This window comes from Triturus cristatus, chromosome 7 (genome assembly GCF_964204655.1).
Source record: "Triturus cristatus chromosome 7, aTriCri1.1, whole genome shotgun sequence".
Classification (NCBI taxonomy): domain Eukaryota; kingdom Metazoa; phylum Chordata; class Amphibia; order Caudata; family Salamandridae; genus Triturus; species Triturus cristatus.
In genome coordinates, this window is record NC_140590.1 from 1,144,384,488 (window position 1) to 1,144,410,618 (window position 26,131).

Genomic DNA, 26,131 nt, shown 5'->3' on the forward strand with positions numbered 1-26,131 from the left:
AGAGCTTGTACTTAATGTTTGAGTAGATGTTTCTGTTCTAAAGTCAGTTTGTGAACACGAGAGAGGATGTTGGGAGGGTTGCTTGTGAGTTCCAGGCAGTAACCATGTTGAATATTATCCAACGCCCATTTGTCTGTTATTGACTGCCAAATGAGAATCTGATGTAGTCTTCCCCCTACGGGTGATGAATGTTCAGGGGAAGCTGATATCAAGTTACTCTTTGTTATTAGTGGGTGTGGTATGTGATGTTGTACCTCTACCTTTGAAGTTGTTACCTCTGTATCCGCCTCTATAAAATCTTCTAGAGGAAGGAGACTGTGCTTGTGTTTTGTATGAAGAGGTGGGGGCATCTGTGGTGTTGTTTTTGAAGCCCCCTCTGTAGAAGGAGCAACAAAAGGAACCACTATTCGACGGAGACTGAAGGGCACCCATTGATTTCGCCACTTCTGTGTCCGTTTTCATCTTTTCTAGCGATTGGTCTACCTGAGGTCCGAAAAAGTGTTCATTGTTGAATGGTGCATTAAGAATAGTATGTTGAACCTCTGGTTTAAAATCAGATATTCGGAGCCATGCATGCCTCCTTAGTAAAATGCTGGTATTGATTCCTCTAGCTGCAGTATCTGCAGCTTCTAAAGCACGTCTAATAGATGTATTCGAAATAAGCTTGCCTTCTTGCACTATTTTTGGGCATTTTTCTTGTGTTCTTCGGGAAGATATTGTAATAATTCTTCCATTTCATCCCAATGTGCCCTATCATACCTAGCTAACAGCCCTTGAGTGTTGGTCATTCTCCAATGATTGGCTGATTGAGCAGCTACTCTCGCTCCAGCGGCATCTATTAACTTTGATTCCTTATCAGGAGGAGGCGCTTCTCCTGAGCTTTGTGAATTTGCTCTTTTACGTGCGTTTGAAACCACCAAGGAATCCAAATGCAATTGACCCTTAATAAAAAAAATAGGGTCAGATGAAGGAGCTTTGTATTTTTTATCTACTCTAGGGGTGACCTAACAGGATCTTTAACGATTTCGTCTGCATGCCTCATCATGCCCTGTAACATGGGCAAAGACTGAGCTGTTCTGTGTGTATTTTCTAGAGTTTTAAAAAGGAAATATTCTTCTAGGTCTTCATGTAAAGTGACCCCATGATAAGTGGCTGCTCTCGTAATTAACTCTAGATATGTGTTATTATCTCAGGAGTGGAAGGTTTGGCTGGATACAGATCAGGATCTGTGTCTCCCGGTGGATCAATGTTATAGTCATCCCATGGGCCAGGAAGCCATTATCGTCTTGATTATCAGCTATATCTGGATCTATGTCTGGAGACCCTGGAGGTGTAATGTGCAATGGGTCTGTTGTTGGTTTGACAGGTAGTGGTGGAGAGGGTGGAGTGGTTGGAGGAATATTAATAGGACTAGTAGCTATGTCCTTTTCCTTTTTCAGATATTCTATACTCGGTGTCTATCTTCCTTTTTGGAGGTGGTATCACTGGTGTAATGGTATTGTGTCCAGTTTTAGGGTTAATGTGGATTATTTTCTGTTTAGGATCCAGCTTGTGCAGAATTTTTTCCAGAATCGGCTCCGGTGGCTTCAAGGAGCATCTTTGTCTTTCGGTGCCGAGACAGATTTGTCTCTTATGTTTTTTTATGCCGAATGTTTCAGCATTGAGGGGGGTATCATCTCAGTTTGATCCCGAACTGGAAGGCTTGACTTTCTGTTTCGGTGTGGAGCCGGAAGGCGGGGGGCTGGAATCAGAGTCTCGGTGCCAACCATGGCCTGATGGCAGTGGTGGCCCAGAAGCCCTTGGCTTGATTAGAGTGGGTTTCGTGGGCAAAAGGACGTTGGTACTCAAGACACCCTGTCCAGATGGAATGTAATGAGACTTGAGTTCCATCTCCAACTCCGAATCAGAGTCCTGAACGGAAAAGACCTCTTCCTCTTCCACTGCCGACACCTCCATCTCTTCTTGTTCGGCCTCTTCGCCAAAGATATCAGGAGTTTCTTTGATAGACTGTCGCTGCATATCTCTGCATCGAGCGCGACGGTCTCTGAGGGTCTTTTTCTAATGGAGCAGCCTATACGCGTCGTAGTCTTCCTCTTTATGCACTGGGGAGAGACAAAGGTTACTGACCTTATGAAGATCAGTGCACGAGTATTTAGAATGGCACCTATGACAGAATTGGAATGTCGCCCGTTCCATCGGTGGGAGACTGGATGCAGGATCTTCAAGTGGAAACTGAAGAAGATCTAGGCCCAAAGGCCACGGTCAGAGTTGTTATGGATAATGAAAGTTTTCCGAAGTTCTTAGACACGCAGAAGATGGAAACGCGATCGAAAACAATACCGACGAGGGTAGAGTGAATTGTGAACCGAAGGGATCCCGATTGACAGTTTCGAATCGGAGCACAGCAATACACGTCCGTACTCGATAGCGGAAAAAAAACTATCTAACAATGGAGTCAATGCCCATGTGCACTATCACTGAAAGGAGTAGTCATCTTACCTCGTGACAGCAAAGACTTCTTCTAAGAAAAACAACTTGCAAACATCCGGACCCTACACCCGATGGCAAAGCATGTGTATCTACAGCACACATGCCTCTAATACATAACTTCCAAAGTTGTCTTTACTTTCTATTCTTTACGCTCCTTCACTAACCTTGTAACCAGGGATGGCAATTGAAGCACCAGGGATGCTGAGTGGCAAGCTAGGGGTAGTGTCTGCTAAAACTGACTACCTGACTGGCACCATCCACATAATGTGTGTAACTGTGTTGTCTCTGAGTAGCTGCATAGCTAGACTCTGGAGTAAGATATGCGGTCACCTAGGGACAGATATATTAATTTCTTATATAGCAGAACCCACCTACTCTATTGCATGGACACCGTGAAGCTAGCATTCAATGTAAACATCCTGCATTAATTGTCTCATCGGCCATTACTGTACAATTATCGACCATTAGTACATAATGTAGTGATTGCCCCAAATAATCGACTGTTGTATAGTAGTCTCTCCTGGTGCTGTTCTGCTTTCTTACATTACAAGCTTAAGTCTTGGTGTATGTTCTACTCGGTGAATGATGTAGATTAGGTATCTAACAAGCGGTAAAACAGACTTTTGTGGGAAACTGTGTGGGAGCCTTACAGAGGGGAAACTGCTTGTTATATCCAGATGTGATCAAATCAAAAGTGCTATTTATGGGAAAATATGGATGCATTACATTTTGGTTTATACAGCTACTAAAAATGTCAATACTTCGCCCCCAAAAGATTTGTGCTGTTGCATTGTATGCAGGCCTCGAAAAATTAAAAAAATGTTACTAGACCTGCTGGTCTAGTAACTTGAACAATCTACTCTACTCAACTGTAATGTACTTGACCCATAAACTGATCTCATTATGTCATCTCGGGCAAATATTTTATTTTGGAGAGCCACCTTTTTCTTCATTATCACTTACGAGAGCACCTTCCAATGTGTGAGTTCAGCTTTCCTGCCACTGTACGCACCAGGATATCATCTATTCAATCTGAGTTTTGTTCTAGGCATTTATATAGTGCTCAGTCTGTCATTGGTGTGGCATCACAGCACTTTTGGTAGTCCGGGGGTAATTTTCCAAACGTTTCATCGACTTCCATTTTAAACCATAGGCAAATTCGGCTTGTGAAGAAGAGTCATCAGTAGTGTCAATGGGCATTTCCTCATTTGTTATTCCTTCAGCTTCAGTGAGTTGTGCAAGAATGTTCTCGATATTTGATAGGAGACACCAGGATGTTGTACCAAATTACTTGCACTTCATCCGTTCAATCAATCAATCAATCCGTTGACTGCTACGCGTACTCTGCAGAAGTATATGTGCCTGTGTAAAGCAGATTGTTGCAACATGGGTTAATAGATGCAGTGACTGTCATTCTCTGTTGCAGAGTATTTTCTATTTCTTCTCATACTATTGCTGCCCACCAAAACCACTATTTTCTGTCACCTCGAAAGCTATTCCCTTGGAATATAAGATGTTACTTAGCATACTGTTACTCCCCAGGTATTTACTTTGAAGTTTTTACTATGCAAATACCATTACTACGGATGATTTTAGTGTGCATGCTTTTACTTTGCAAATATATCCAAATACATTAAAAATGCTTTTACTTTGCAGTTAATTATTACGCATACTGTTGCAACATGTTATTGGTACTTTAAAACAAAAAATTAATCGTAGTAGTAACCTATCCGCTGGCTCGCACCCTGAACCCTAAAAATACCCCCTACACCCCAAAACCATATCTCACCCTTACCCCTAAAAATATCCCAGTACCAAAAAAACCTAAACTCACCCAGAACCCAAAAATTACCCCTTGCACCCCAAAATCTAAATGCACCCTGAACCCCAAAAATACCTCTGCACCCCAAAACCTTAAACGCACCCTGAACCCTAAAAGTACCCCTAAACCCTATCCCACCCTGACCCCTAAAAATATCCCAGCACCACAAAACCTAAACGCACCCTGAACCCCAAAAATACCCCTGTACCCCAAAACCTAAACGCACCCTAAACCCTCAAAATTCCCCATGCTCCCCAAAACCCTAACCCACCCTGACCCCTAAAAATACCCCAGTACCCCAAAACCTAAATGCACCCTGAACCCTAAAATTACCCCCTACACCCCAAAACCCTAACCAACACTGACCCCTATAATTACCCCAGCACCCCAAAACCTAAATGCACCCTGAACCCCAAAAATACCCCAGCACCCCAAAACCGTGAATGCACCCTGAACCCTAAAAATACCCTCTACACCCCAAAACCCTAACCATTTTTTTTTCCATTTCCAAGCTTTATTTCGATCATTACAGACCATAAAAGCAGAAGATAAAAAAGCATGTAATACATAACTTTTGTAAGCATCACAATGTATAACCAATAGCAGTTCATTATACAACCTTAATAACAAGTTAAGAAGTTATTGGAATTTAAAAAGCACTTAAAACAGTGAATTCATATTTAATAAGTTCAAAGCTGTGGAAGACGGAAAAGGTATATTTAGGCTGCACTAGTGGAATTTAAAAACTTGCTACGCCTAAGCCACATGGAGTTAAGGAAACGGGACACAGCAAAAACATCGAGGGGGGTGCGTTCCAGTTCGCATAACTCTAAGAGCCTCCCGTATCTGCCTGAACCCCAAGTTCCTGCATATTGGTAGGAGCCAGTACCTTCTAGTTGCAATATAACCTGGGCAGAAAAAGAAAACATGTGTAAGGGTCTCTTCCTGGCTCTCACAGGCAGGACAGCCAGGTGAGGAGGCTTTAGTCCATTTGTTTGTGAATGCATGAACTGGCAGGCAACCCCATCTAAACTGGACATAGAGTTTCCATGCCATAAGTGGATAGACGTCATCGAGGAAAGTCTCAAATAAATATTGATCTTTAAAGTTAAAAAAATCTGAAGTTAAACAGCCATGTTTAGCATTCCCATAGAGTTCACCCAATCTAAAAAGCCTATAAGATTTAACTAACTCGAGGCGTGAAATAGTCCGGGACGCTTCCTCTGGGTGGGTCCATAAATTTGGCCAGCCTAGTCTAAAGCACAGGTCTTTGATATGTGCCAACCAAGATATTTTTCCCACCCCTGGAAGCCCCAGGATTGCCTTGAGTTCCGACTGGTAAACTAGTAGTTCGGGTGTCGCCCATAGTCGGCGCCAAAAGGACAAGGGTCACAACTCAATTTCCTCATTTATGGGTTTAAGGCCAAGGTCCATGTGTAAGGGGATGAGAGGGGTACTTTGCGGTAGGCCCAAGAGTTGTCTCATAAACATATTCTCAGTTCTGACCAGTGCACCTACAGGGCAATGTCCTCAGAGTTCAGCCCCATACATGATTGCGCTCCTGATTTGAACTTTGTAAATCTCTGTTAACGGGCCCAGTTGTCTTGATGTTATATTTCTATATAATTTTGCTAGGCCCCCGGTCATCTGAGCTAGCCTCAGGCCTGCCTTTTCTTGATGCGGGCCCCACTCAAACGTTTCCGTCAACGTGACACCCAGGTAGTCAAAGACTGCCACCCTCTTCAACTGGGTGCTATTTAGGGTGGGGTTGGGACGAGAAGTTCTACTAGAATTAAATACCATATACTTGGTTTTTGCTGTGTAATCTCTAGCCCCCTATCTTTGCAAAATATAAAAAAGGTGTCAAGAATCCTTTGGATGCCCATGGGTGAGTTAGAAAGTAACAAGGTGTTGTCAGCAAACATCATTGCTGGTACCTTGTCACGGGCAAGCTTTCGGGCATCGGTATTGGCAGTTTGGTTCAGTTGTTCCACCAGAGCATTTATATAAAGACAAAACACAGTGTGGGGGCCAAAACACACCCCTGCCTTACACCCCTATTCACTGGGAAGCGTGAAGTTAATTCCCCGTGTTTCCCATATCTAACCTGTGCAAAGTTTCCAGTGTGTAATCGCTTGATCAGGGTAAGCAAATAAGGTGGAATGCTCAGATCCTCCAAAACTACCCAAAGTTTGTGGCGAGGTACCAAATCGAATGCTGATCTAAGGTCAACAAAGATCAGATAGAGGCTCCCGCCCTCTATCGTCACCGTCTTTCCATATAGTAATTGCAGCCTTAAGATTTGGTCAATGGTGGAGATATTTTTTCGGAAGCCTGCCTGGTATGCACTCAGCGTTTCACGCTCTTCCATCCAGATCTGGAGACGATCTAGAATGATCCTGGCGAACAGCTTTTGCGTTACATCAATCAGGCTTATTGGCCTATAATTTACGGGCAAAAGAGGGGATCCCTTTTTGTATAGTGCAAACATTTCGGCCCCTAGCCAGGTGTCCGGGATTTCCATACCGCTTAATATGGCATTAAATATTACACATAAATATGTGCCCCAGACATTGGATTCTTCCCGATTATAAGTCCCCGGGGATCTTATCCAGTCCAGGGGCAGGTTACCAATAGCACTCAACACTTCAGTCAGAGAGAACCAAGTCTCATCTTCAAGGGGGATCTCTACGCCAATTAGCTGGGAGCCCTCTGTGGGGTCCATAACATCCTGGGTGGAGTACAATGTTTGGAAATGAAGCTTCCATGCTTCCGCAGATATGTTCGGCTCAATGGGCGAACTCCCAGAGGAACTCGCAGTTCTAACCAGGGACCAAAACTCACTCATATCTCTATTGGTAAGTGCCTGTTTAATCGCGTCCCATCTTTCGGACTCCCACTCATCTTTGGCAGACTTTATACTAATCCTATAGAGGACCTTTTGCCCTTAGTATGCATCAGGGGATTAAAAATATTAGTTCGACATGTGGTCAAGTCCGAGTGTTCGGCCATGATTTGGGTGATGGTGTCAGGAGCGCTAAGAGTTTGCGCTGCCGTTTCCATCACCAACAAAGGAGGGATGATTAAGGAATAGAGAGCAGCTACCTTGTCCGGTGACTTACTCAGATTATCCCATCTGATTCTCCTTCTATTATTGTCTAGGGACAGGCTGGAATCAGAAAAGGGGCCTGCAATGGGGAGACCATGAAGTTCCGGGAGCTGGAGTTCAAGCACCAAGGCGTTGTGGTCGCTGTCGTATCTTGGCAGGACAGCGAAATCAATCACCCAATGCCAGATGCTTGCCTCCACTAGAATGTAATCAAGTAGAGATGATTGTCCCAGTCTATTAAAGGTATGATTACCTGGTTGGTCTGACTTAGTGCGCCCATTACAAGCCCTCAATGCATGAGTTAATGTTACTGCATTTATCTGTAAGACCAGAGGTGTCCGTGCTCTGACTGGAGGAATAAGTGGAGGAGGGATTAGCCAAAGAGAATCCGCTGCGGTAAGCAGAGAGTCAGTATGAACGGTTAGTGGTTCAAATTGGCAATTGAAATCACCGCCTCTTACCATCCTGGTGTTTGGGGGAACCAGGTCAATAAGCGTAGAAAGCATGCCTATGGTCTTGGATTCCTGGGCCATGATAGCCGGGCGGGAATAGATATTGATAAAGGCAATCTTAATTAAGGCGCTAAAGGTAAGGAGAGTACACTGGATATCATCCGAGGAGGTGGCCAGCAGTTCAACAGTACAATCCAGGTGAGTAGCGACCCACGTGCCTAGCCCTCCCGATGGTCTACCTCTGCCTCCCATACACATCAAATGTTGCAAAGCCCCTCATGGCGATATCATCTCTGGCCCAGGTCTCCTGGAACATGCACACATCATAATTTTGTACAAATTGTATCCAGTCAGGGTTATGAAGTTTATTTTTAATTCCGGCGATATTCCATGACAGCACCCTCAGCTGGAGGCCCAAACTTGTGGTGGCGTCTTGCATGGTGGAACCTGCAGTGTTTGGGACTAACGTGGGCTCTTGCTCGATCAGAGTGTTGTAAGTTCCCACTTGTGGTAAAAAACTATTCATGACCCTGGGTGCAGTTTTGAGGTCGATAGTATAGGGGATTCGATTGTTTAATGAAGTTGAAAGTACATCAACGGGACCTTGTGCTCCCAGTTGAGGTTCGTGCTGGGATGCCTTTGTTGTATCATGGGTCGCACCAGGAATATCTGTGGACAGTAGCCCACTAGTATTCGTATTGACCTCTCTATGGGGCTCCCCTAGTCCCAGTGTAGAAGAGTTATCAAGTGAGATCGGAAGTCAATCTACTTCTTCAAGGGCCCCATACCTGTTGGCTACTGCAACGTTATACTGGGTTCGAGAGGACTGGCCAGATGTAAAGTGGGGGTGGAGCCAGTGGATTGGAACTCTTGTACCTGGGGTCCATGATGGTGGATATTTGCAGGCATAGAAATAGTGCAGTGTGTGTAATTGAATCGCTGTGGGTGGCGCATGGAAGGTGGGAATCTGGTGAGCCAAATATTGGACTGTCCGGGGATTACTAAAGTTGATGACTATGCAATTGCCATTGGTTGTCTTAGAGTTCTTACCAACCCAACTCACTCTTCGGACCAGTAATATCTCACCCGCCCTATCATAGGGGAATTGGCCATGTTTGGTGAGCCAAAAAAGGCACTTATTTCTAAGTTCCAACTGTGTCTCTTCCCGTCCTGATTGTAATTCGGGTACACCAGTCAAAACTATAACATAAGGGTTTGAGGCTGGTGGTAGATTAATTATTGGCAAGGTCGGAGAGTCCAGGCCAGGGCCCTCACTAGGTGCTAGTGTGGGCGCTGCTCTGTCTGCCGTCTGGACAGTGTGTACAGGTACATCTCTGGATGGACCTCCCTGATTCAAGTCAGAGTGGGAGCTCGCAATATAGTTATTAATGTTAATGTTGGTGTTGCGAGCCCCGGATTTATCAGCATTCATAGACGGTGGATGTAGTGGGCTAGAAAGGAATACACCTCTAGGTAATGAAGTTTGCTCTGTACTATCCGTCTGTGTACTGCTATCTTTTTCTCTGCTGGGGCCGACAACGTATTAGCCAAAGGGTTGTTTAGTGCACACAGGGCAGATATCTGGCCACTGGTTCGATTCCCTAGATGGAGCGCTAGTTCTTCTTTAATGATGGCTCTCATTTGTGCTTCTAATTCCACCACCAGACTCCACACCCACAAGGGGCAGTCAGAGGTTTTATAGGGGTTGGAAGGGTATTCGGATATTCGTCCTGGTCTAACTGGATCACCCTCATTAGTGCTTATTTCTGAGCTGGGTTTCTTAATTGGGCCTTTCCCTTTTCCCGTTTTCTGTCTCACAACTTTGGGTATGATTATGTTTGTTCTTCCTTTACGAGTTTTTGGTTTTGCTGGGGAAGTTTGTGGGGGTGATAGCATAGACCTGCTATGGCCGGATAAGGATATTAACGCACTAGGAGTCAGTTCTAAACTAGTTTGTGCTGAGGAACGTGTTTCTGTGGGTTTGGGGAAAAGATCGGGAGTCAAAGAAGGCTGCCTTTCTGTTAACTCGATTTCTGTCGATACTACCCCAATGGATCTCTGGAGCACCCTATCAGTGGAAGTTTGGGGGAGTGGGGCCGGAACTAATACCAAAGGTTTTTTTTTGGGTACACAGCAACGCTTCCCCATATCTACTGGGAGTAAAAAAGGATGGGCACAGTCTAATACAAAACCTAGTCCCAGTAGAAGATGTAATGCAGCTTAGAATTAGAACGTCAAATGGGAATACAAACAAAGACCAATAAATACAGAGTGGTGAGACTAACAAGGCCTTAACCCGAATGGGTCAGAAAGTGCAATGTGCGTAATACGGGTAGTAGCAAGGAGGACATGTAAACACAAACCAGGGTGTACAGGCTACTAGGGCTAAAGATACACTAACCCAAAGTGCGAAAGTGCAACGTGCGTAATACAGTTAGCAGCAAGGAAGGCTTGTAAACATGGACCAAAGGCTACTGAAGCTAAAAAGACATTGGGCCAAAAGGGAACAATATCAATTGCTTGGCGGTAGATTTGACCACAAAAAGAGCGTATATGGATTTACAGTCATTAAAATGTGTTACAACGTCCCTGTTTAGATGTAAGACAAGTCCCAGGGTGCTTGCTCAGGACACGCTGTGTTAACGACGGATTGGTAAAAGTATTTGCAGTCAATGGTGACAAATGCGGGGGCATAAAAAAAGGGGGACAATAAAGAAAAACACACAGTACCTCTCAGCTGTCACTGATGGAGCACGGGAAGTTGGACACTTAAAGTAAGAGGGGTGGCCCTGCCTCTTCCTGGCGATGACGGGCGATGACGGGCAAGGACAGGCCCGTCCTTTGCCCGGGCGCTGCCTACGCACGTCCCGCGATGCGGAAGCCCAAGGGCAGTTAATTAGGCGCCTCCGGACGCAGCGATGACAGTGGCTTGCACCGGGTGCTGCGAGCGTTGCTGGGGAGTGTAGTGCAGCACTCCCCAGGACCCCCTGGTCCCGGTGTTGAGCCTCGAAATAGACGTGCCCCCCCGGAGGTCAGAACAGGCAGCAGCAGCAGTCAGGCTTCCAAAACCTTAACCCACCCTGACCCCTAAAATACCCCTGTACCCCAAAACTTTAATTTGCACAGTAACTCCATTATGCGTAGGAAGTGCATGCTAAGTAATGGAACATTCGTAATAAATGCATGCTAAGTAAATGCATGCTAAGTAACGGCATCTGCAAAGTAAAATATGCGTAGTAATGGTAATACGAAGTAATGACCGCATAGTAAAGGTAGAATACCACTCCCTTGCGGCTCCTTTCAGTGGGGTATCCACCTCCTCTCCCCCCCCTCCCCCAGTCATTTGCCCTTAATAGGCTTTTCAACATAATTGACTAAATCTAGGTGGAAAATGTTAGTCTTACTAACAAGAAATCCAGCAGCACATATGTAGTTCATATTTAAAACCACATTTTCTTCAAAAGATGTTCATGTTTATTAAGAAACTCTCCCTAATGAAAAAATGTTTAGTTTACTGACTGGTGTTTAGATCACAGCGTACAAGGCTTTGCCAGCTGGGTCCTGTAGTTTCGTGGTTTGCCTTAGAAGGCTGGGTCTCCATTTCTCAAGATGAAATTGTCAGACACAGCATGATCCCCCCCCCCCCCCCCCCCCATTGCAGCTACTCATATGATATATAGTTGTAGCAGTTTGATGTTAAGTGTCTGCTATGTTTTAATCCAATATGCTTATATTTTGTCTAACTTTAACAAGTAGTTTGTCTATTTTTGCTAACTTTCTACCCAAGCCTCGCTGCGAGCTGGAGGCATATTGTCCAATCAGTGGCGTAGCTAGAGCTTGTGGCGCCCGGGGCTATCCTTCAGATTGCCGCCCCCCTGGGGGGGTGCTGGAAAAAAAGGATGGCGAGCACCTGAAAGAGGTCAGAGACACACGTAGTATCGCCGCTAATAGTTACCTCGATCATGCAAGTTACATGCACATACATGACACGGTCCAGGGCTAGACAGCCCCTGTCCCCAAAATATTAGCGCCTGGGGCGGACGGCCCCCACCTAGCTACGCCGCTGAAGGAAAAGCAGAAGGAAACCCAAAACTTACATCAGTTCTACCTACTCTGCTTGTGACATCTCACTCATAAAATCACAGCTTGTGCAGGACCCTTGTCCCCTGTCCCCTATCTACCACGTCCGTAACCTCAGCAATGTCTGCAGACCGGTCCACCAAACTGGGTTTGACCACGATTCCCCTGGCAGGACCTTCAGGATACTACAGGTGAGTCCAATGCACCTGATCACTAGACTAACTTGAGTTCTGTAGTTGGGGCAGTACCAGCCCTGCAGTGAAAGCCTTCTCACTCCACCCAAGCCCCCCATGAGAGCTCAGTAGACGCCATCCCACGTGCCCCTCCCAGGAGAGAGCAGTGGAGCCATCCACTGCCACAGCCGCAGAAGAACTACATACCCTGACCCCACCCATCCCAGGAGAGAGCAGTGTAACCGTTCTACTCCTCCCTCCCGCCAAACAGAGAACATTCAACACCAACTCAGGGTCGCCTACGGTCACTACAGTATAGTAATGTGAGTTTTTAAAGACTGTCAGTGCTCCGAAAGCATTTCAATAAGCTGGAGTGTCAGGCCAGAGAATGCAGTAGAATGTGAAAAATTCAGTTTTTACCAGGCCAGAAGGGGGATCTGACCCGTGGCCTAGCGAAGAGACAGCCTTGACCCTGCACCTGTCACTACAGACAGCCCCATGCCCGCAAAAAAGATGTAAAAATCTATAGAAATATTTTCCTATTTTTGTGGGGGGAAAAGGGTATACTAGGAGGAGACAACCAACGGAATCTGCAGAAGGAACCGTGGCAATGTATACTAATAACAGTTTAGTTTCCCAATGTAATATTAAAATGAATTGCACCCAAGGTGCCTCGTTTCAATATTCCTGAAAGTTTAGAAAGGAAAGTAATTGAATGTGAGTCCTGATATCCTGGTATGTGCCAGTCCTCACAAACATCTCTTGTTAGCACATGAGTAATGCCAAGGTCTCTGCACTTTCATATCGCCCGCGCTCTTTTTGTGTGTGTTACTAAGAACACGCAGGTGTTGCTTGCCACATTCACTCTTCAGCTGTAAATGTCCACTTCAGCACAGACTTACTTTGCTGAGCTGACGCTGTAATCAAAAACAAGCACTGGCAAAGCCAAAAGGTCTTGCTTCTGAGAGCTATTGATTTGGCAATGCTTTGTAGCCATGCTGTACAGCATTGCAGATGCTTTGCAGTGTGGCTAAAACTAATTTTAAATGGCACTAATACACAGCCAGGGCTAATGCACTTTTACCCGATACTTCCCCTTAAACTATTCCAACCATCAGATATCCCAATCTTCCCTCACACTGTCCCCTTCTACCTTCAATCTAGCACTTCTATGCTCAAATGATCCCCCCCTTTCAACCTAACCTCCTTCACCCAAACTGCACCAAAACAACCTCTCCAAAAACAAAACTACCCCATCTTCTCGCTACCCCATACTTTTAGACTACCTCTCCACTCAAACTACTTCCTATTGTCAAAGAACTCTGCCTACAGTCAGAGTATCTCCACTGACTACCTTCTAGAACAAAGTCACCACTTCTAACAAACTACACCTACCTTCATGCGAACTCCACCTTCAAACTACCCCTCCAATGCTGAAACTACCTCCAGTTGTAAAGTATTCCCTTCCAACTTCCTCCCCAGCACCGAAGCTACCCTATATTTTGTCACATCCCTCCTGACCTCTAAATACTTCCAACTTTCAAACTGTCCCCACTTCCTACTACTCCTATCCTCAGTCTCCCAGTATCAACTTACCCTGCGCACTCAGCATGACCCATTTTACCTGAGCAAATCTTCGATGTCACAAAGTCAGCCTCAATACCCCATGCCCCTTCCCTTTCACTATAACAAGGATTTCTAGAACTGGGCTTATTTACTGATATTGAAATTCACCCTCTCTCCTCTTACATTTTATTATTCCATAAATTATAATATATATGTAACAACATAATGTTGAGTAATCTAATTCTAGTCGCGTAGCACAAAACCCCTTAGAATTCTTGTAAAGTGGGTGTAATGGGGTAGGAATCACACCAACAGGCCTAGAACTCCAAACAAAGCCATATCAACCTAACTAAAGCCATACAAACTAGCGTAGCCCAGTACAAACAACAGACAATGGGAAATGCCAAAATATTTCAAAGCATATTAGGTGTGATATTTGCTAAAATTACACACAGTGCCTAATTTACCCTTAGGAGTCCGTCTGCACAAAAGAATTACATTTGAGGGTTTACTCAAAACACAAAACTCATACAAAGTATTGTTTCTCTGTCTTTGCATAAATTAAAAATCATATTTGTCACAAATAACAGAGTTATTTGCATGAGTGTGGCTGATGCCATCATTGTGGCACAATGCGCAGTAAATACAATGCAATGCTAATTTTGGTTGTGCAAGGGAGACTATTGCACATAGTTGCATAGTGTGAATCTTGGTAAATCTGCTCACAAGTGTACTGAATTTAGAACGTGCTAGATCACTAAATGCACACAAACATAATGACCCCTTCAACACCCAAACTACTCCATACTCCTACTACCTCTGCCTTTTATTAACCCATCCTATATTTAAACTATACAACCTTTAAATTACTCCTTCTACCCTCACATTATATCACCAAAACTCACACACTACACCAGGCCCGGCTCCAGGAACTTTTATTTGGGTGGGCCAAGGGTGCATTCGGGTGGGCCACTACAGGCCCGATTTGTCACTTATATGTCTAGCCAGGCCTGCTTCCAGCCCTCCTTTAGCTCTTCTTAGTCTACCAAGGCCCAGTAAAACACACTCTTTTCCAAATCTCTTTATAAATGTTATTACTCTCAAAAAGTGTTTTTTTTATCCATGATATGTCCCTTTGATGGGAAGAGGAGATTTCTAAGGTGGGAGTATCAGGCAAGTGACACTACTCAGGCTCCCTCCGTGCGACCTTCAGGAAGAATCCCTCTTCATTACTACCTCCACCTGACCCCAGACTTTGCAGCGTGCTCCCTTACAGGCTTGCTTATCCACTTTTCTACCACCCCTCTTCAGTGCATCTTATCTCACAGCTGACCTTGGGCCCCAGCCCCATATGAGCCACCATCCAGTTGCATTTTCATTATTCCTGGTAAAAAAACATTAGTAAAATCACCTTCAAACTTGAAGCATTGAATATAGCAGTAAATGTAATTAGCATGCACTTTACAGTTTTCCTAATCACCCGACTGTTAATTAAATATACGAAAACAGAAAGGCCATGACAGGGTTGGATTTAGTGCTGGTGCAAAAGTCTTTTTTGGGGCCCTAACAATGACCTCTTTCTCCGTGGATACCTTTACTACCACCCTCCAACAGTGTCCTTCATCTCTCCGCAGCCCCTCCCCCTCATGACCTCCTCCTCAGAGTCCATCACTGCCACCCTCCACCAGTGCCCCTCATCGCTCCGTAGCCCCCGTACCCCATGACCTCCTCCTCGCTTACCTCACTGCCACCTTACACTAGTGCCGCTCATCTCTCTGTAGTTCCCCCCCCACCCCATGACCTCCTCCTTGGCTTCCCTCACTGCCACCCTCCACTAGTACCCCTCATCTCTCGGTAGTTGCCCCACCCCATGACCAGCTCCTCGTATTCCCTCACTGCCACCCTTAACCAGTGCCCCTCATCTCTGTTGCCCCTCTCTCATATGCATTCCATTTGTTGTATAGCGCTACTCATATCAGTGTAAGGTGTCACAGTACTTTACATAACAGCACACATTATACAGAGAGAATGAATCAGTCTACGGGGAATGTCACATAGGCCAATGAGGATTACAAGTGTAGGAGTCACATGTCATCCATGCTGGTGGGCAATATATTTTACTAGGCTTTGGTCTGGAGAAGCACAAACTCAGGATTTAAAGAGTACTCCAGTGGTTGGGGGTTGGCTTTACTGATAAAAATGTATGACTTCCCAAACAAACTCTTTTTAGCGACATCAGAATAATGAAAGACTGGAGAAGTTCTAACTATATCACAACACAAAAAAAGGTGAAGTTTGTATGCAGCTCTTTGATGACAGTACTGTCCTATTTTAGGATTGTAACTTCTGAACGGCAAGTAACACAAGGATCTCTGTGACAAAGGCAGTAACCCACCGAGCTACCCACATAAAATACAGTTTATCTGCGTTTAAAAACTAACAGACAAATGATTGCTCTCCAGCAAGATCATAAATCACCAGTTATCTGAACATTTTGTATTATTGTTGTACATTGGTTGCAGATTCATTGCCATTGCCCAGGCCCACCCCCTAGAATCGGGCTTGCACTACACTCCAGTTTGAAAAACTGCCCATTCACACGCACACTGTGCTCTCCTACCTTTAAAGTAAAAGTACACTTTATATTGGTAAACGGGTCCCATCCAGTGGTGTCAGGCACCATAGCCGATTCATCCACGTCATCGGGGAATGGTGGTGGGGTGCAGGAATCCATCCCAACCCCTGCACGCGCTCTCCCTGGCTGCACCGGAAGTTTTGGGCTGCTCGACGTTGCGGCGGTGCACGCGCTGGAGGCGGAGCTTGTTTCACCGCGCGCCCAAATAGCCTAATCTGGCAACGTGGTGCGTGTGCTGCAGGAGGCAATTTGTTGCCTTTCCTTTTTTGCAAGCACGTGAGCAGTGCTTGTAAGTGAAACGGCGGCCGCGCGGCACAGGCCCGTTGCGGCGGCCTTTATAATTTATTTGGGTACACTGACTGTCAGTGTCTCCAAATAAATTATAAAGGCCGCCACAACGGGCCAGTGCCGCGCGGCCGCTGCCGCCCGCAAAACAGTGCCGCCTGGGGCGGTCCGCCCCCACCGCCCCCCCCTAGCTACGCGCCTGTGTCCAATACACGGAACAAGAATGCAGAAAGAAAGCAGCTAGTCACTGAGCGGTCAAGAGACGGTGCAGGCTAGCCAAGCTAGCTCTTTAATCAACTAAAGCACTTCCCTCTGATTTGGGTGACCAGCATTTTATCATCACAGCTGTTAACTGTATGTCATGACGGATAAAGTTTGGAAAATCAGCAAAAGTCCATAGTTGTTCCTTCATGAAATATACATTTAAAGCATCAAATACAAGAAGCTACCACTTCAAAAGTATTTTAGAGAGTGTCTAAACCAAGGCTAAATAATTATGAGGGCAGACAGAAGGATAATGACAGATAAAAAGAATACTAAAGATTTGACATATAATCTTATTGAGGTCCTGGGCCTTCTAGGATCTCAAAGGATTAACAAATGCACAGCAATTTTATCAGAGAAAATTATCAAATTGACCTGTGAGCCCAGGACAAGGTGTGCAGGCTGTTCAGTTTCAATTTAAAATTACCATCCGCAATGAAAGTGAACAGGGAGTAATTTAACAAACAACTGTTTTTTTAATTCTCAGTATTAGATTGTAACCTTTAGTGGGAGGAAGGCTACATATAGTATTTTATTGAGTATGCAAAATATTTTTAAATATTTTTTTTTTTTTTTTTAACTATGATTGAATTGAATAGTATGTCTTTTGAAACCACATGTTGCATTGTGTTTATGTTATACATTTTTATATTGTAACTCTCAATGAAATAGTGACTTTTCTAAATGCGATCAATTAACGAGTAGGCCAGGGACAAGCCTCCGCTTGCATATACGCTTTTTCTTTGGGAACGTTTGTTTTTTGTGTAATTTAACAAACCTACATCTTTTCCTGAAAATCTCACGTGGTCTGAGGGGTCACTAATGCGGATCCAATGGAAAAGAAAAAGAAATGTCTTCGAACCAATTTGGCAATTTTACATGAGCAACCTCTTTGTATATCACTCAGTTTAGCTCCCACGGTGGTGTTTTGAAATCATTCAGTCAGTTAACTTCTGGCGCTCTGCATTGCCGAAGAGAAAGATTTTCCTTCTTTTAAACTGTGGAACAGATTCGAGGGGTGCTGCACCACCTGCTGCACCCCTTCTTCCAGCGCCACTGCCATTGGTTACCTATTCCCAAGCCCAATAAATTGCTTGGACGGAATCTACAACTTTGAAATACCTGAAGAGGATAACACAGTCCACACAGGGAGGAGGATTACATTCCCGAGCATGCACCAACTGTGTGTGGCCTACAGACATTCCATTACAGACAAAGGGGCTTATGTAGAGGTTTTTTTTTTTTGTGTTCAAAGTATTTTATTACATTTTGCAGACAGAGGTAAACAGTGGTAGACAAAATAAATGCACAGCAGTATAGGAAAGAGACATCAGAGGGAGGGGGTATAAGCTGTGCATAAGATGATGCAGTGGACATTCTGTGGTAATGATTGGACAGTACAATACGTATGGGGTACTACATAGACACGTAGTTCTGAGTATCATGTAGGATGTATAGCATGACATCAAAATCAAAGGGCTGTTCACTTGTCGCACGGATTTTGTGGTATACGTACTTTAATGCACTTGTAAGCTAAAATATATTGGTAGTACCAAGTTACAGGTATTCAACCGCATCCTGCAGCATTTACGGGTGATAGTGAATTCAGACCAGAGTTATCCAGTAGCTCGTCATTTCAAACTAGTACATGAGAATAAGTTGAATGATTTGAGCTATTTTGTTATTGACTCAGTGCCCAAGAACCTGAGAGGAGGGAACAGGGAGAAACAACTAAGACAATTGGAATCAAAATATATTGTACTTCTCGATACCAGGATTCCCAATGGTTTAAATACGGGGGAGGACCTCCATAATTTTCTGTAAATAGGTAGGGACCCAATTCCATTTATCTGTTGTTTGAAATACATACTCTGCATTCTTGTATTCATGATGGGTTTGTTGGTAAACAATTTTTTAAGACGGGTCTTGAGGACTGGTTTGGGTTTTGTTTTTACCGTGATTTTAAAAAACGTGGTTTTTGGTCTAGGTGACTGCGACTACTCCTGCTGGTTTTAGGGATTTGTTTTTTTAGGCTGTTTTTAACATTCTCTTTGATTACAACTAAGTATTTTAGTATGATCAGTGCAATATTACTGAGTGAACTGTTACTGAATTTTTCAGTATCATTAATGTGTGTGACCCGGATGAATCACGGAGGTCAATTCACCTGTCAGAATGCTTTATATATGAGGTTCTCTTTAAAGGATTTATCCATTTATTGAGTATTCAAACTGAAACGAAATCCATGAATTAATTGCACTTGCACTTTAAAATAATTTTTAGAAAATGTATAAGCATCAGCCATCTGCCTTTCAATTTTCTTTTTTAAGTATTTATCCAGAATTAGATATGATTTTAATATCTGTTACGTATGGATAATTTTGCACTGTCTCATTGATCTAAAAATTGTTTTTATGCACTTGCACTTTTTCTAGGCATCTATGGTCTCTTTTTAACAAGGGCGAATTAGAATTGAGCTTTGGTTCTCTCACAATACAAGGAGCAGAGTTGTAACCACTTGGTTTTATATTAGTCAACACATGTTGCGTTATAATCAACTTTTATACTTGCTGACTTGTTCTTATTTGTCATATTGAGGTATTTAAACTATATATATTATTTATTGCAAACAGATGAGGGGAACCATGTTTTACCATACAACGCTGTAGTATGTTGTCTAGCTCTACTAATAGCCCTGTTTAACGTGACCTTGATGTCAAGGGAATCTCTATAAAAAGCCCATTTTGGTTCCTGGGTGTCATGTGATCAAGGCTGTGGCAATGCAGCCGAAACGCATCATGCTAACTGATTTGGCAAATAAAGCACTTTAATTAAATTTGCACTTTGGTGGTCCGTAGCTGTGTTCATGTTACCAGTGGAAGAGGTAATCCAGGATTTCTTGGTTTTATATATATGTGTATATATATATATATATATATATCATTATATTCCATATGACGTGGGCTATAATACAATGCATACACAATACAATAGAAAGGATATTTCTATTACTAGATATAGACATAGAAATACAGCACAATGCAAACATGTTATACAGCAAACTTATTATAATCGTGTAGAATAGAAAAAAGTAGGTTAAGAATAGGCAGTATTTTACACTTTGGCAACTATGGCCGCACAGAATACACAGGAGTGAATAAAATGATTTGTCTCACGAGCACGTGGTAAGACGGTGTTGGTGGAGGTTGTATGACCTAGTGTAGAGAAGCACGAAAGTACACTGGGGAGTCAAATACTATGAAAGGAGGGGGCGGGGATACAATTGCATAGGAGTTGGGTCATGGTGGTTCGTAAGTAAAAAGACTTGTCTAGTGCATTCCAGATTGAGTTCCATGAAGATCTCCACGAGGATACTTGGAGGGCAATGTTGTCCGCACCCATAAGGAAAGAGAGCCACTCCTGTCATTTAAAAAAAGAGACCGCTTTGAAGTTTTTCCAGTTGCATAGGATTAGTTTACAGGCTAGAGTAAGCATTAAATCCAGGAGGAACCGATCATGTAGAGGCTTATGTAGAGTTTGACGGGCAGGGCACACATCATACATGCATTATTGTCAATGGCACTTGTAATACGGCAGACGGGATACCCACTAAGTTTCAAACAGAGCCCATGTCCGCAAAACTCTAACTAAGGCCCAAAGTCTTCTTTAAGGTTAGCATCAAATAACCCCCGTCATTAACAGGGCCACCATAGCATAAGCCGCTTACATGTGTAAGTATCTGCATTTACACGGCCTCCACTTGGCATTCAACTGACGCATTTATAAATTGAGCTGCAACATTGATACCTTATTTAAGATTATTCTGCTCATCAAACTATGCACCCTATAAGATAGCACTTGCTGTTAACGGCATATAGTATTATATTGTAATTGTGTTTATATAGCGCTTACCACCCCTGATGAGGAGTTGTATTTGTGCTACAAAAGAAAACCTTATTTAACAATAAAACCGTTTTTTGGCAGTGTGTTTGCATTAATTCCGATACAATGCATCCAACTACCCCAGGAGGTATTCCACCTTAATATTGACTGCAAAATATTGTGGTACCAAACTATGTCAAAACTATCGAGGCCAAAAATATTCAGATGAGTTTATATAGGTAAGAATAGATTTACTTTACTCCACATATATGTACCTTGATGGTGTGTGTATCTTCAAGGTACGTAGATGTGGAGTTGAGCGTAGTAAATATAAACTTACCTATATGCACTTACCTTCTCGATATTTTTGCCCTTGATATTTTTATCGCATAATTCTGTTGCCATGATATTTTTGCTGTCGATATTTTTTTTTTTAAGTTCAAAATGTTTTATTGAATTTTCATAATAATAAACATATACTGACAATACAAAAAACATTGGCCATAAGCGAAAATACCTATATAAAATATGAGATTTTTTGATATACAACCCTCAGGAGGTGGAGAAGATAGAAGAGGAGAGCAGATTCCCTTCCAACATAAGTGCAGGGTCTCCGCACAGACGCACTCTTCAGATGAGGTCCACAAAGTGACTTTATTCCCTCAATAATGACAAAGTAACTTTGCGTCATCTAGCGAAGGGCAGGATTCTGCCTGTCTATAACACAGGCTACAGTGCAAAACTGTCAGAAGTCAGTTGTGTTTTCCACTTTTTCAGTGATGATATTAATATGAGAGAGAGAATGCTGAAAAATGTATTTTGGATGAGGGCTTGTCCAAATAGCGTCAAACAAATCTTTCATGGGGATTTGTCCTAATACATTTGTCCATCTCTTTTTTGCTTTGTTGGGTTTCAGCTGATTGGTTTGTTTCTTTTTTGTTGCAGGCGGAACCGGATGAGGAGGAGGACACTCAGCTGAAGAGGACAGAATCCGAGGTGGAGGTATGTTTTCGCAGGAAGTCGGTGATCATGTGTCCTGTGCTATCCAATCGTATCTCCCAGAAGCACGTCTCACCTAAATATATATTCGTCTCGTGCTTAACGCATTGCTCAGCACAAGACCGAAGGGCCCCCCAAGGCCTGCACGCCTGCAGGGCCACCTTCCTATATTAAAATCCTCACAATAGTCCAAGCAGCAGTTCCTAGAAATAAATGCACTGCCTTGCCCTCTCTCTATCTCACACTCCCTGCCCCTCACTCCCCCCCCTTCCATTGGTCTCTAGCTCTATTCCTTCATCTCACTTTCTTGGCATGTCTGTAACTCTCCCTCTCTTTCTCGTGTTTTCGCCCTGTCTGTAACTCTTTTATTGTCTTACTTCCTCTGTCTCTCTGTAACTCTTCCCATGTCTCTCTTCCTCTTTCTCTCTTTCTTGTCCTGTCTGTAAGACTGTAACTCTCTCTCCTTGTCTCTCTTCCTCTCCACTGTCAGTACATCTCATCTATTCACGCTCTCACTGTCTTGCTGTGCTTCCTTCTGTCTCACTTCTGTCTCTTTTTCTCTTCCTCTCATTTTCTCGTTCATCTTTTTTGTCATGCATTGTCACGTTATCGCTGCTTCTGTCTGCCTACTTTTTTCTCCCTTGCTCATCCCTCTCTTTCCCTCTCTCTCTCTCGCTCTCTGTCTCTCACTCTGTCTCTCCTTTTCTACTTTACTGGCAAGGACCCGGCCATGTTAACAAAAAATAAATAAAATAATAATAATAAAGTGACACGGAATGTGTAGGGCTGATTTGCTGGTGGATAAAAGAATGCCGAGGCTTACCCCCACAGCACCGGAGCCCCCAGCATCCGCAACATGTCTGCACATAAGGCAGTATAGCTGTGCAGGACTCGGAACCAGTGGCATTGGAAGCGGGGTGCGGTGGGAGCGGGTCCCCCTCGGGTGTCATCACTGAGGGGGTTGTCAAAATGATAAAAATGTGTTTTAAACACATATTTTTGCCATTTTGTCAAGCCAGGGGTGACCAGAAATTTTCCGCACCGGGTACCACCTGACCTGGCTACGCCACTGCTCAGAACACCTCTTAAGGACAGTAATCTATGGAGTAACTGACAGACAGGGCAGGGATCAACATAGATCAGGGAACACACTTGCAGAACAAGGTGGGAGGATATGGGGGGGGGGGGGGAAACAAGCCTATAAAGTTGCATTATTAGACAAAAGTAGGGACTGAAGATTTTCCACAGAGACTGGCAATCAGAACGAAAAGTCAGTTTCTTCTAAATGTAAAGCACCTTGAATCCGTCAGTGCTGGGAGACGCTATGGTAAGTAGAGTATTGATCACTCTCTCAAAAGAATGAAATAAGATTTTTGACCTTGGAGTGAGGAAAGTCTGGTACATTAGGTTCAGTTCTCAAAGAAAAGTTGAGTTTTTTTCCCAGCAGCAAAAAGGCTTCTATAGAGCACCAAATAACACACCAGCCTTGGAAGTATGTGGACCAGGTCAAGACTTCGCGAAGTATGAAGAATCAGAAGAAAACTCGTGTAATCTGAACACAAAACAAGATGGCTCAGATAGATGATGCAAACAGAATGCATTATAACAACAGTGAAAAGCGACGCTTTACTGAGGGAGGCTGTTAGGGTGGATGGAGGAAACGCCAGAGCCGAATCTAGTAAAATAGTTGCAACAAATGTTTTCGATGGTATTTGGCCGCCATTAAGGGTGATGATTATTGCCAAACCAGGAGAGTAGACTGTGGGACTGTGGTAGAAACTCCTGCTCTACAGTTCCACGTTAACCTCCTCAAAATCACAACGTGAAGGAAGTCTCTGTAGTTGAGGTGTCACAGGATGGGGCTTTGCTGCTAGGGAAATTCACTGGTTCTTCTGTATGTCAAAGATGGCGACCGACTTGTGCAAATTGTGGACACAGTAACATACAAGATGGTGTCTTACTCGTTCGTCTCAAGTCTCAGTTGATATGTGAGCGCTCGACTTGGGTGGAAACCAATGATCCTGGGCTGAGGGGGGGCGAATGCTTCCCTACCCGTTCTGAGGTACTAGATCTTTTCAGATCGCCCTATTTATTTTCTTTAAAACGATTTTGCAAATAACTTGAATTCTTTTAATAGACTAGGATGACGATCTTTTTTAGAATGTTTTTGAGAACAAAAACATTGAAGATCATGCCCAGAGTGTGGGTTTCAAATAAACATGCTGGTAAATCATTTTTGACATGCCCGCTGCGACGCCCACAGTACAAAACCTTGACAAAAATAAGGAGTCGTTCTGAGCACTGTCACTAGATGGCAGCATTAGGCACACTTTGTAAATCTATAAGAGACCAAGCTGCAAAGTTACTGTTGCAGGCAGATCTGGAGGTATGAAATGTGATCCCAGTTTACTTCATAGGACTAATTTCACAGTGCTTCCAAAATCTCCACTTCCCTGATACGGTTATTAATGTTCCTTAGCTGTCAAAATTAGGAATGTTTGGAAACAAGCTAGATGTCAGTGTAAAGTGCTAAGAATACTGCACAATTATAGTCGTGAAATAATCGCATGCCATACCACCATGAAGGGTAAATGCCATTTTATTAGGACACGGTTGCGAAAGCAGTTAGTCAACCTCAAAACATCATTAACCTAGTCTCAAACATCTTAATACGTCATCCCCGTCGTCACCTCGCACCAAGTTTTCACCCAACACCCCATACCTTGCCTCATTCTTTCCCCTCTCACTCACTGACCTCCTTTCATTCCCCAATCTCTCTCTTCTCCTACCAAACATCCTCCAATGAAGCCTCCTTGTCCTGTTCCAAAAGTTCTTCCCACGGTCTTCCTTCACCTGCGCTCCCCTCACCCCCCCCCCCCCCCCCCCCACACTGCAGCTGACGTCCCTACAACCTGTCCTATTATTGCATTTGCTGTTGAAACAGTCCCCCACCACTTCCCCAAATGTTGTTGGTTGGGTGGTTCTTTTATCTCCCTCCACCCGGTGGTGATAATGAGTCAGGAAGAGGCTGTCCACGCCCTTCCTGACCCCTTAAATATCTCTCCTTTACTCCCGCCCTTTCCCCTGTCTCTACCTATCCCTGTCCTGGCCTCACCCAACTCACGAATTTTCCTGGGGGAAGACTGGCTGCGCCTGTTGCTCCCCCCGGGTCCCTTCAATCTCAGTAGCCTGAGAACAGTGGCTCAGACTTCAGGGCAGTAGATCTGTGGTTCAGGAGTAAAATTGTTGGGATCAGTGAAGAACGGGTATTTAGATACACCACTGAGGGGCCCTGCAAAGTCAGTGATCCGGGTTGACCTGGGGGATTTTAGTAAATATGAAATCCACAATTTATAAAATAAACTGATTTTGATATAAGAATGGCATGTTCAGGATCTGTAGCAAATCTTAAAATGCTATTCTCTCGGATTCTATAGTTCTAGCACACCTGCCAACATTTTAGAAGAGAAAAGAGGGAGATGTACAAAAAAAATTGGGAGAATGTACTTCATCCATTGACTTCTATTGAAGCAGATGCGCAATTTCATAAAGGAGACAACCAAAATAAAGCTATTTTTTTGCTTCATAAATCTGGAGTCTCCTGCCTGAATCAGGTCTATTGGCATGTATGTTCTAGTAACGCCTGAGACACTCAGTCAGGCTTAGTGGCTGACACACATTGAATTTAGGTGTATGCCACGTGATGGCTCCTCCCCATTGTTAATTACTTGGTATGTTATTTTATTTCTCGATCGATATTAACATTGTGCTGTCGTGTTCTGTCTCCTCCCCCCCACTTTTCCCATATCTCATTCCCTCTCCTACCCTCTCTCTCTTTCTTTCACTGTCTCCCTTTATCCCTTTTGCTCTCCATTCATCCTACTTTTTCACCTTCTCTCTCTTTTTGTACTATTTTTTCTCACTTTCTCCGTTCTCTCTCCCTCGCCTATTTTCAACTTGCTTAATATGGCTCTCATTATTTCTCATCTGCCCAACCCTCTCCTCTGTCGTTCTCTTTCCCCCTCCCCCCCCCCCCCCTCACTCCCTTCCCATATCCCCTCCTTTCTGCCTGTCCCCCGTTCCCCTCGGCAGGAGGCGGCGGCCATCATTGCTCAGCGGACAGAGAACCCCCTGGAGTTCTTTAAGCAGCAGGAGAGAGTGGCTTACACCGGCGCGGACACACCCGTTCCTGTCGTGCACCACAGACCGAGTGAGTGGAGTTATGGTTGAGTTATGTTATGCGTTTGTTATCGAATGCATCTGTCACTGTGAGTTGCCTCTTGGCGCCAAGATTAGACATGCTCCTACAATAGCCATGGTGCATTAAATCGCTGTGTTTTTTCTTGTTTTCAGAGTTCAATGTGGTTCATAGTT

The 26,131-nt window shown here is 44.0% G+C and overlaps 1 protein-coding gene across 4 annotated transcripts in view; it reads left to right on the forward strand.

Annotated features, from left to right (window-relative positions):
• DBN1 (drebrin 1) overlaps positions 1 to 26,131 on the forward strand; it is a 206,524-nt gene that overhangs the window by 152,359 nt on the left and 28,034 nt on the right. For all 4 annotated transcript variants that reach the window (XM_085618333.1, XM_085618334.1, XM_085618335.1 and 1 more), the window contains 2 exons: positions 21,704 to 21,760; positions 25,850 to 25,967. In XM_085618333.1, the coding sequence (XP_085474459.1) occupies positions 21,704 to 21,760; positions 25,850 to 25,967 (175 nt within the window). The remainder of the gene's footprint in view (positions 1 to 21,703; positions 21,761 to 25,849; positions 25,968 to 26,131) is intronic.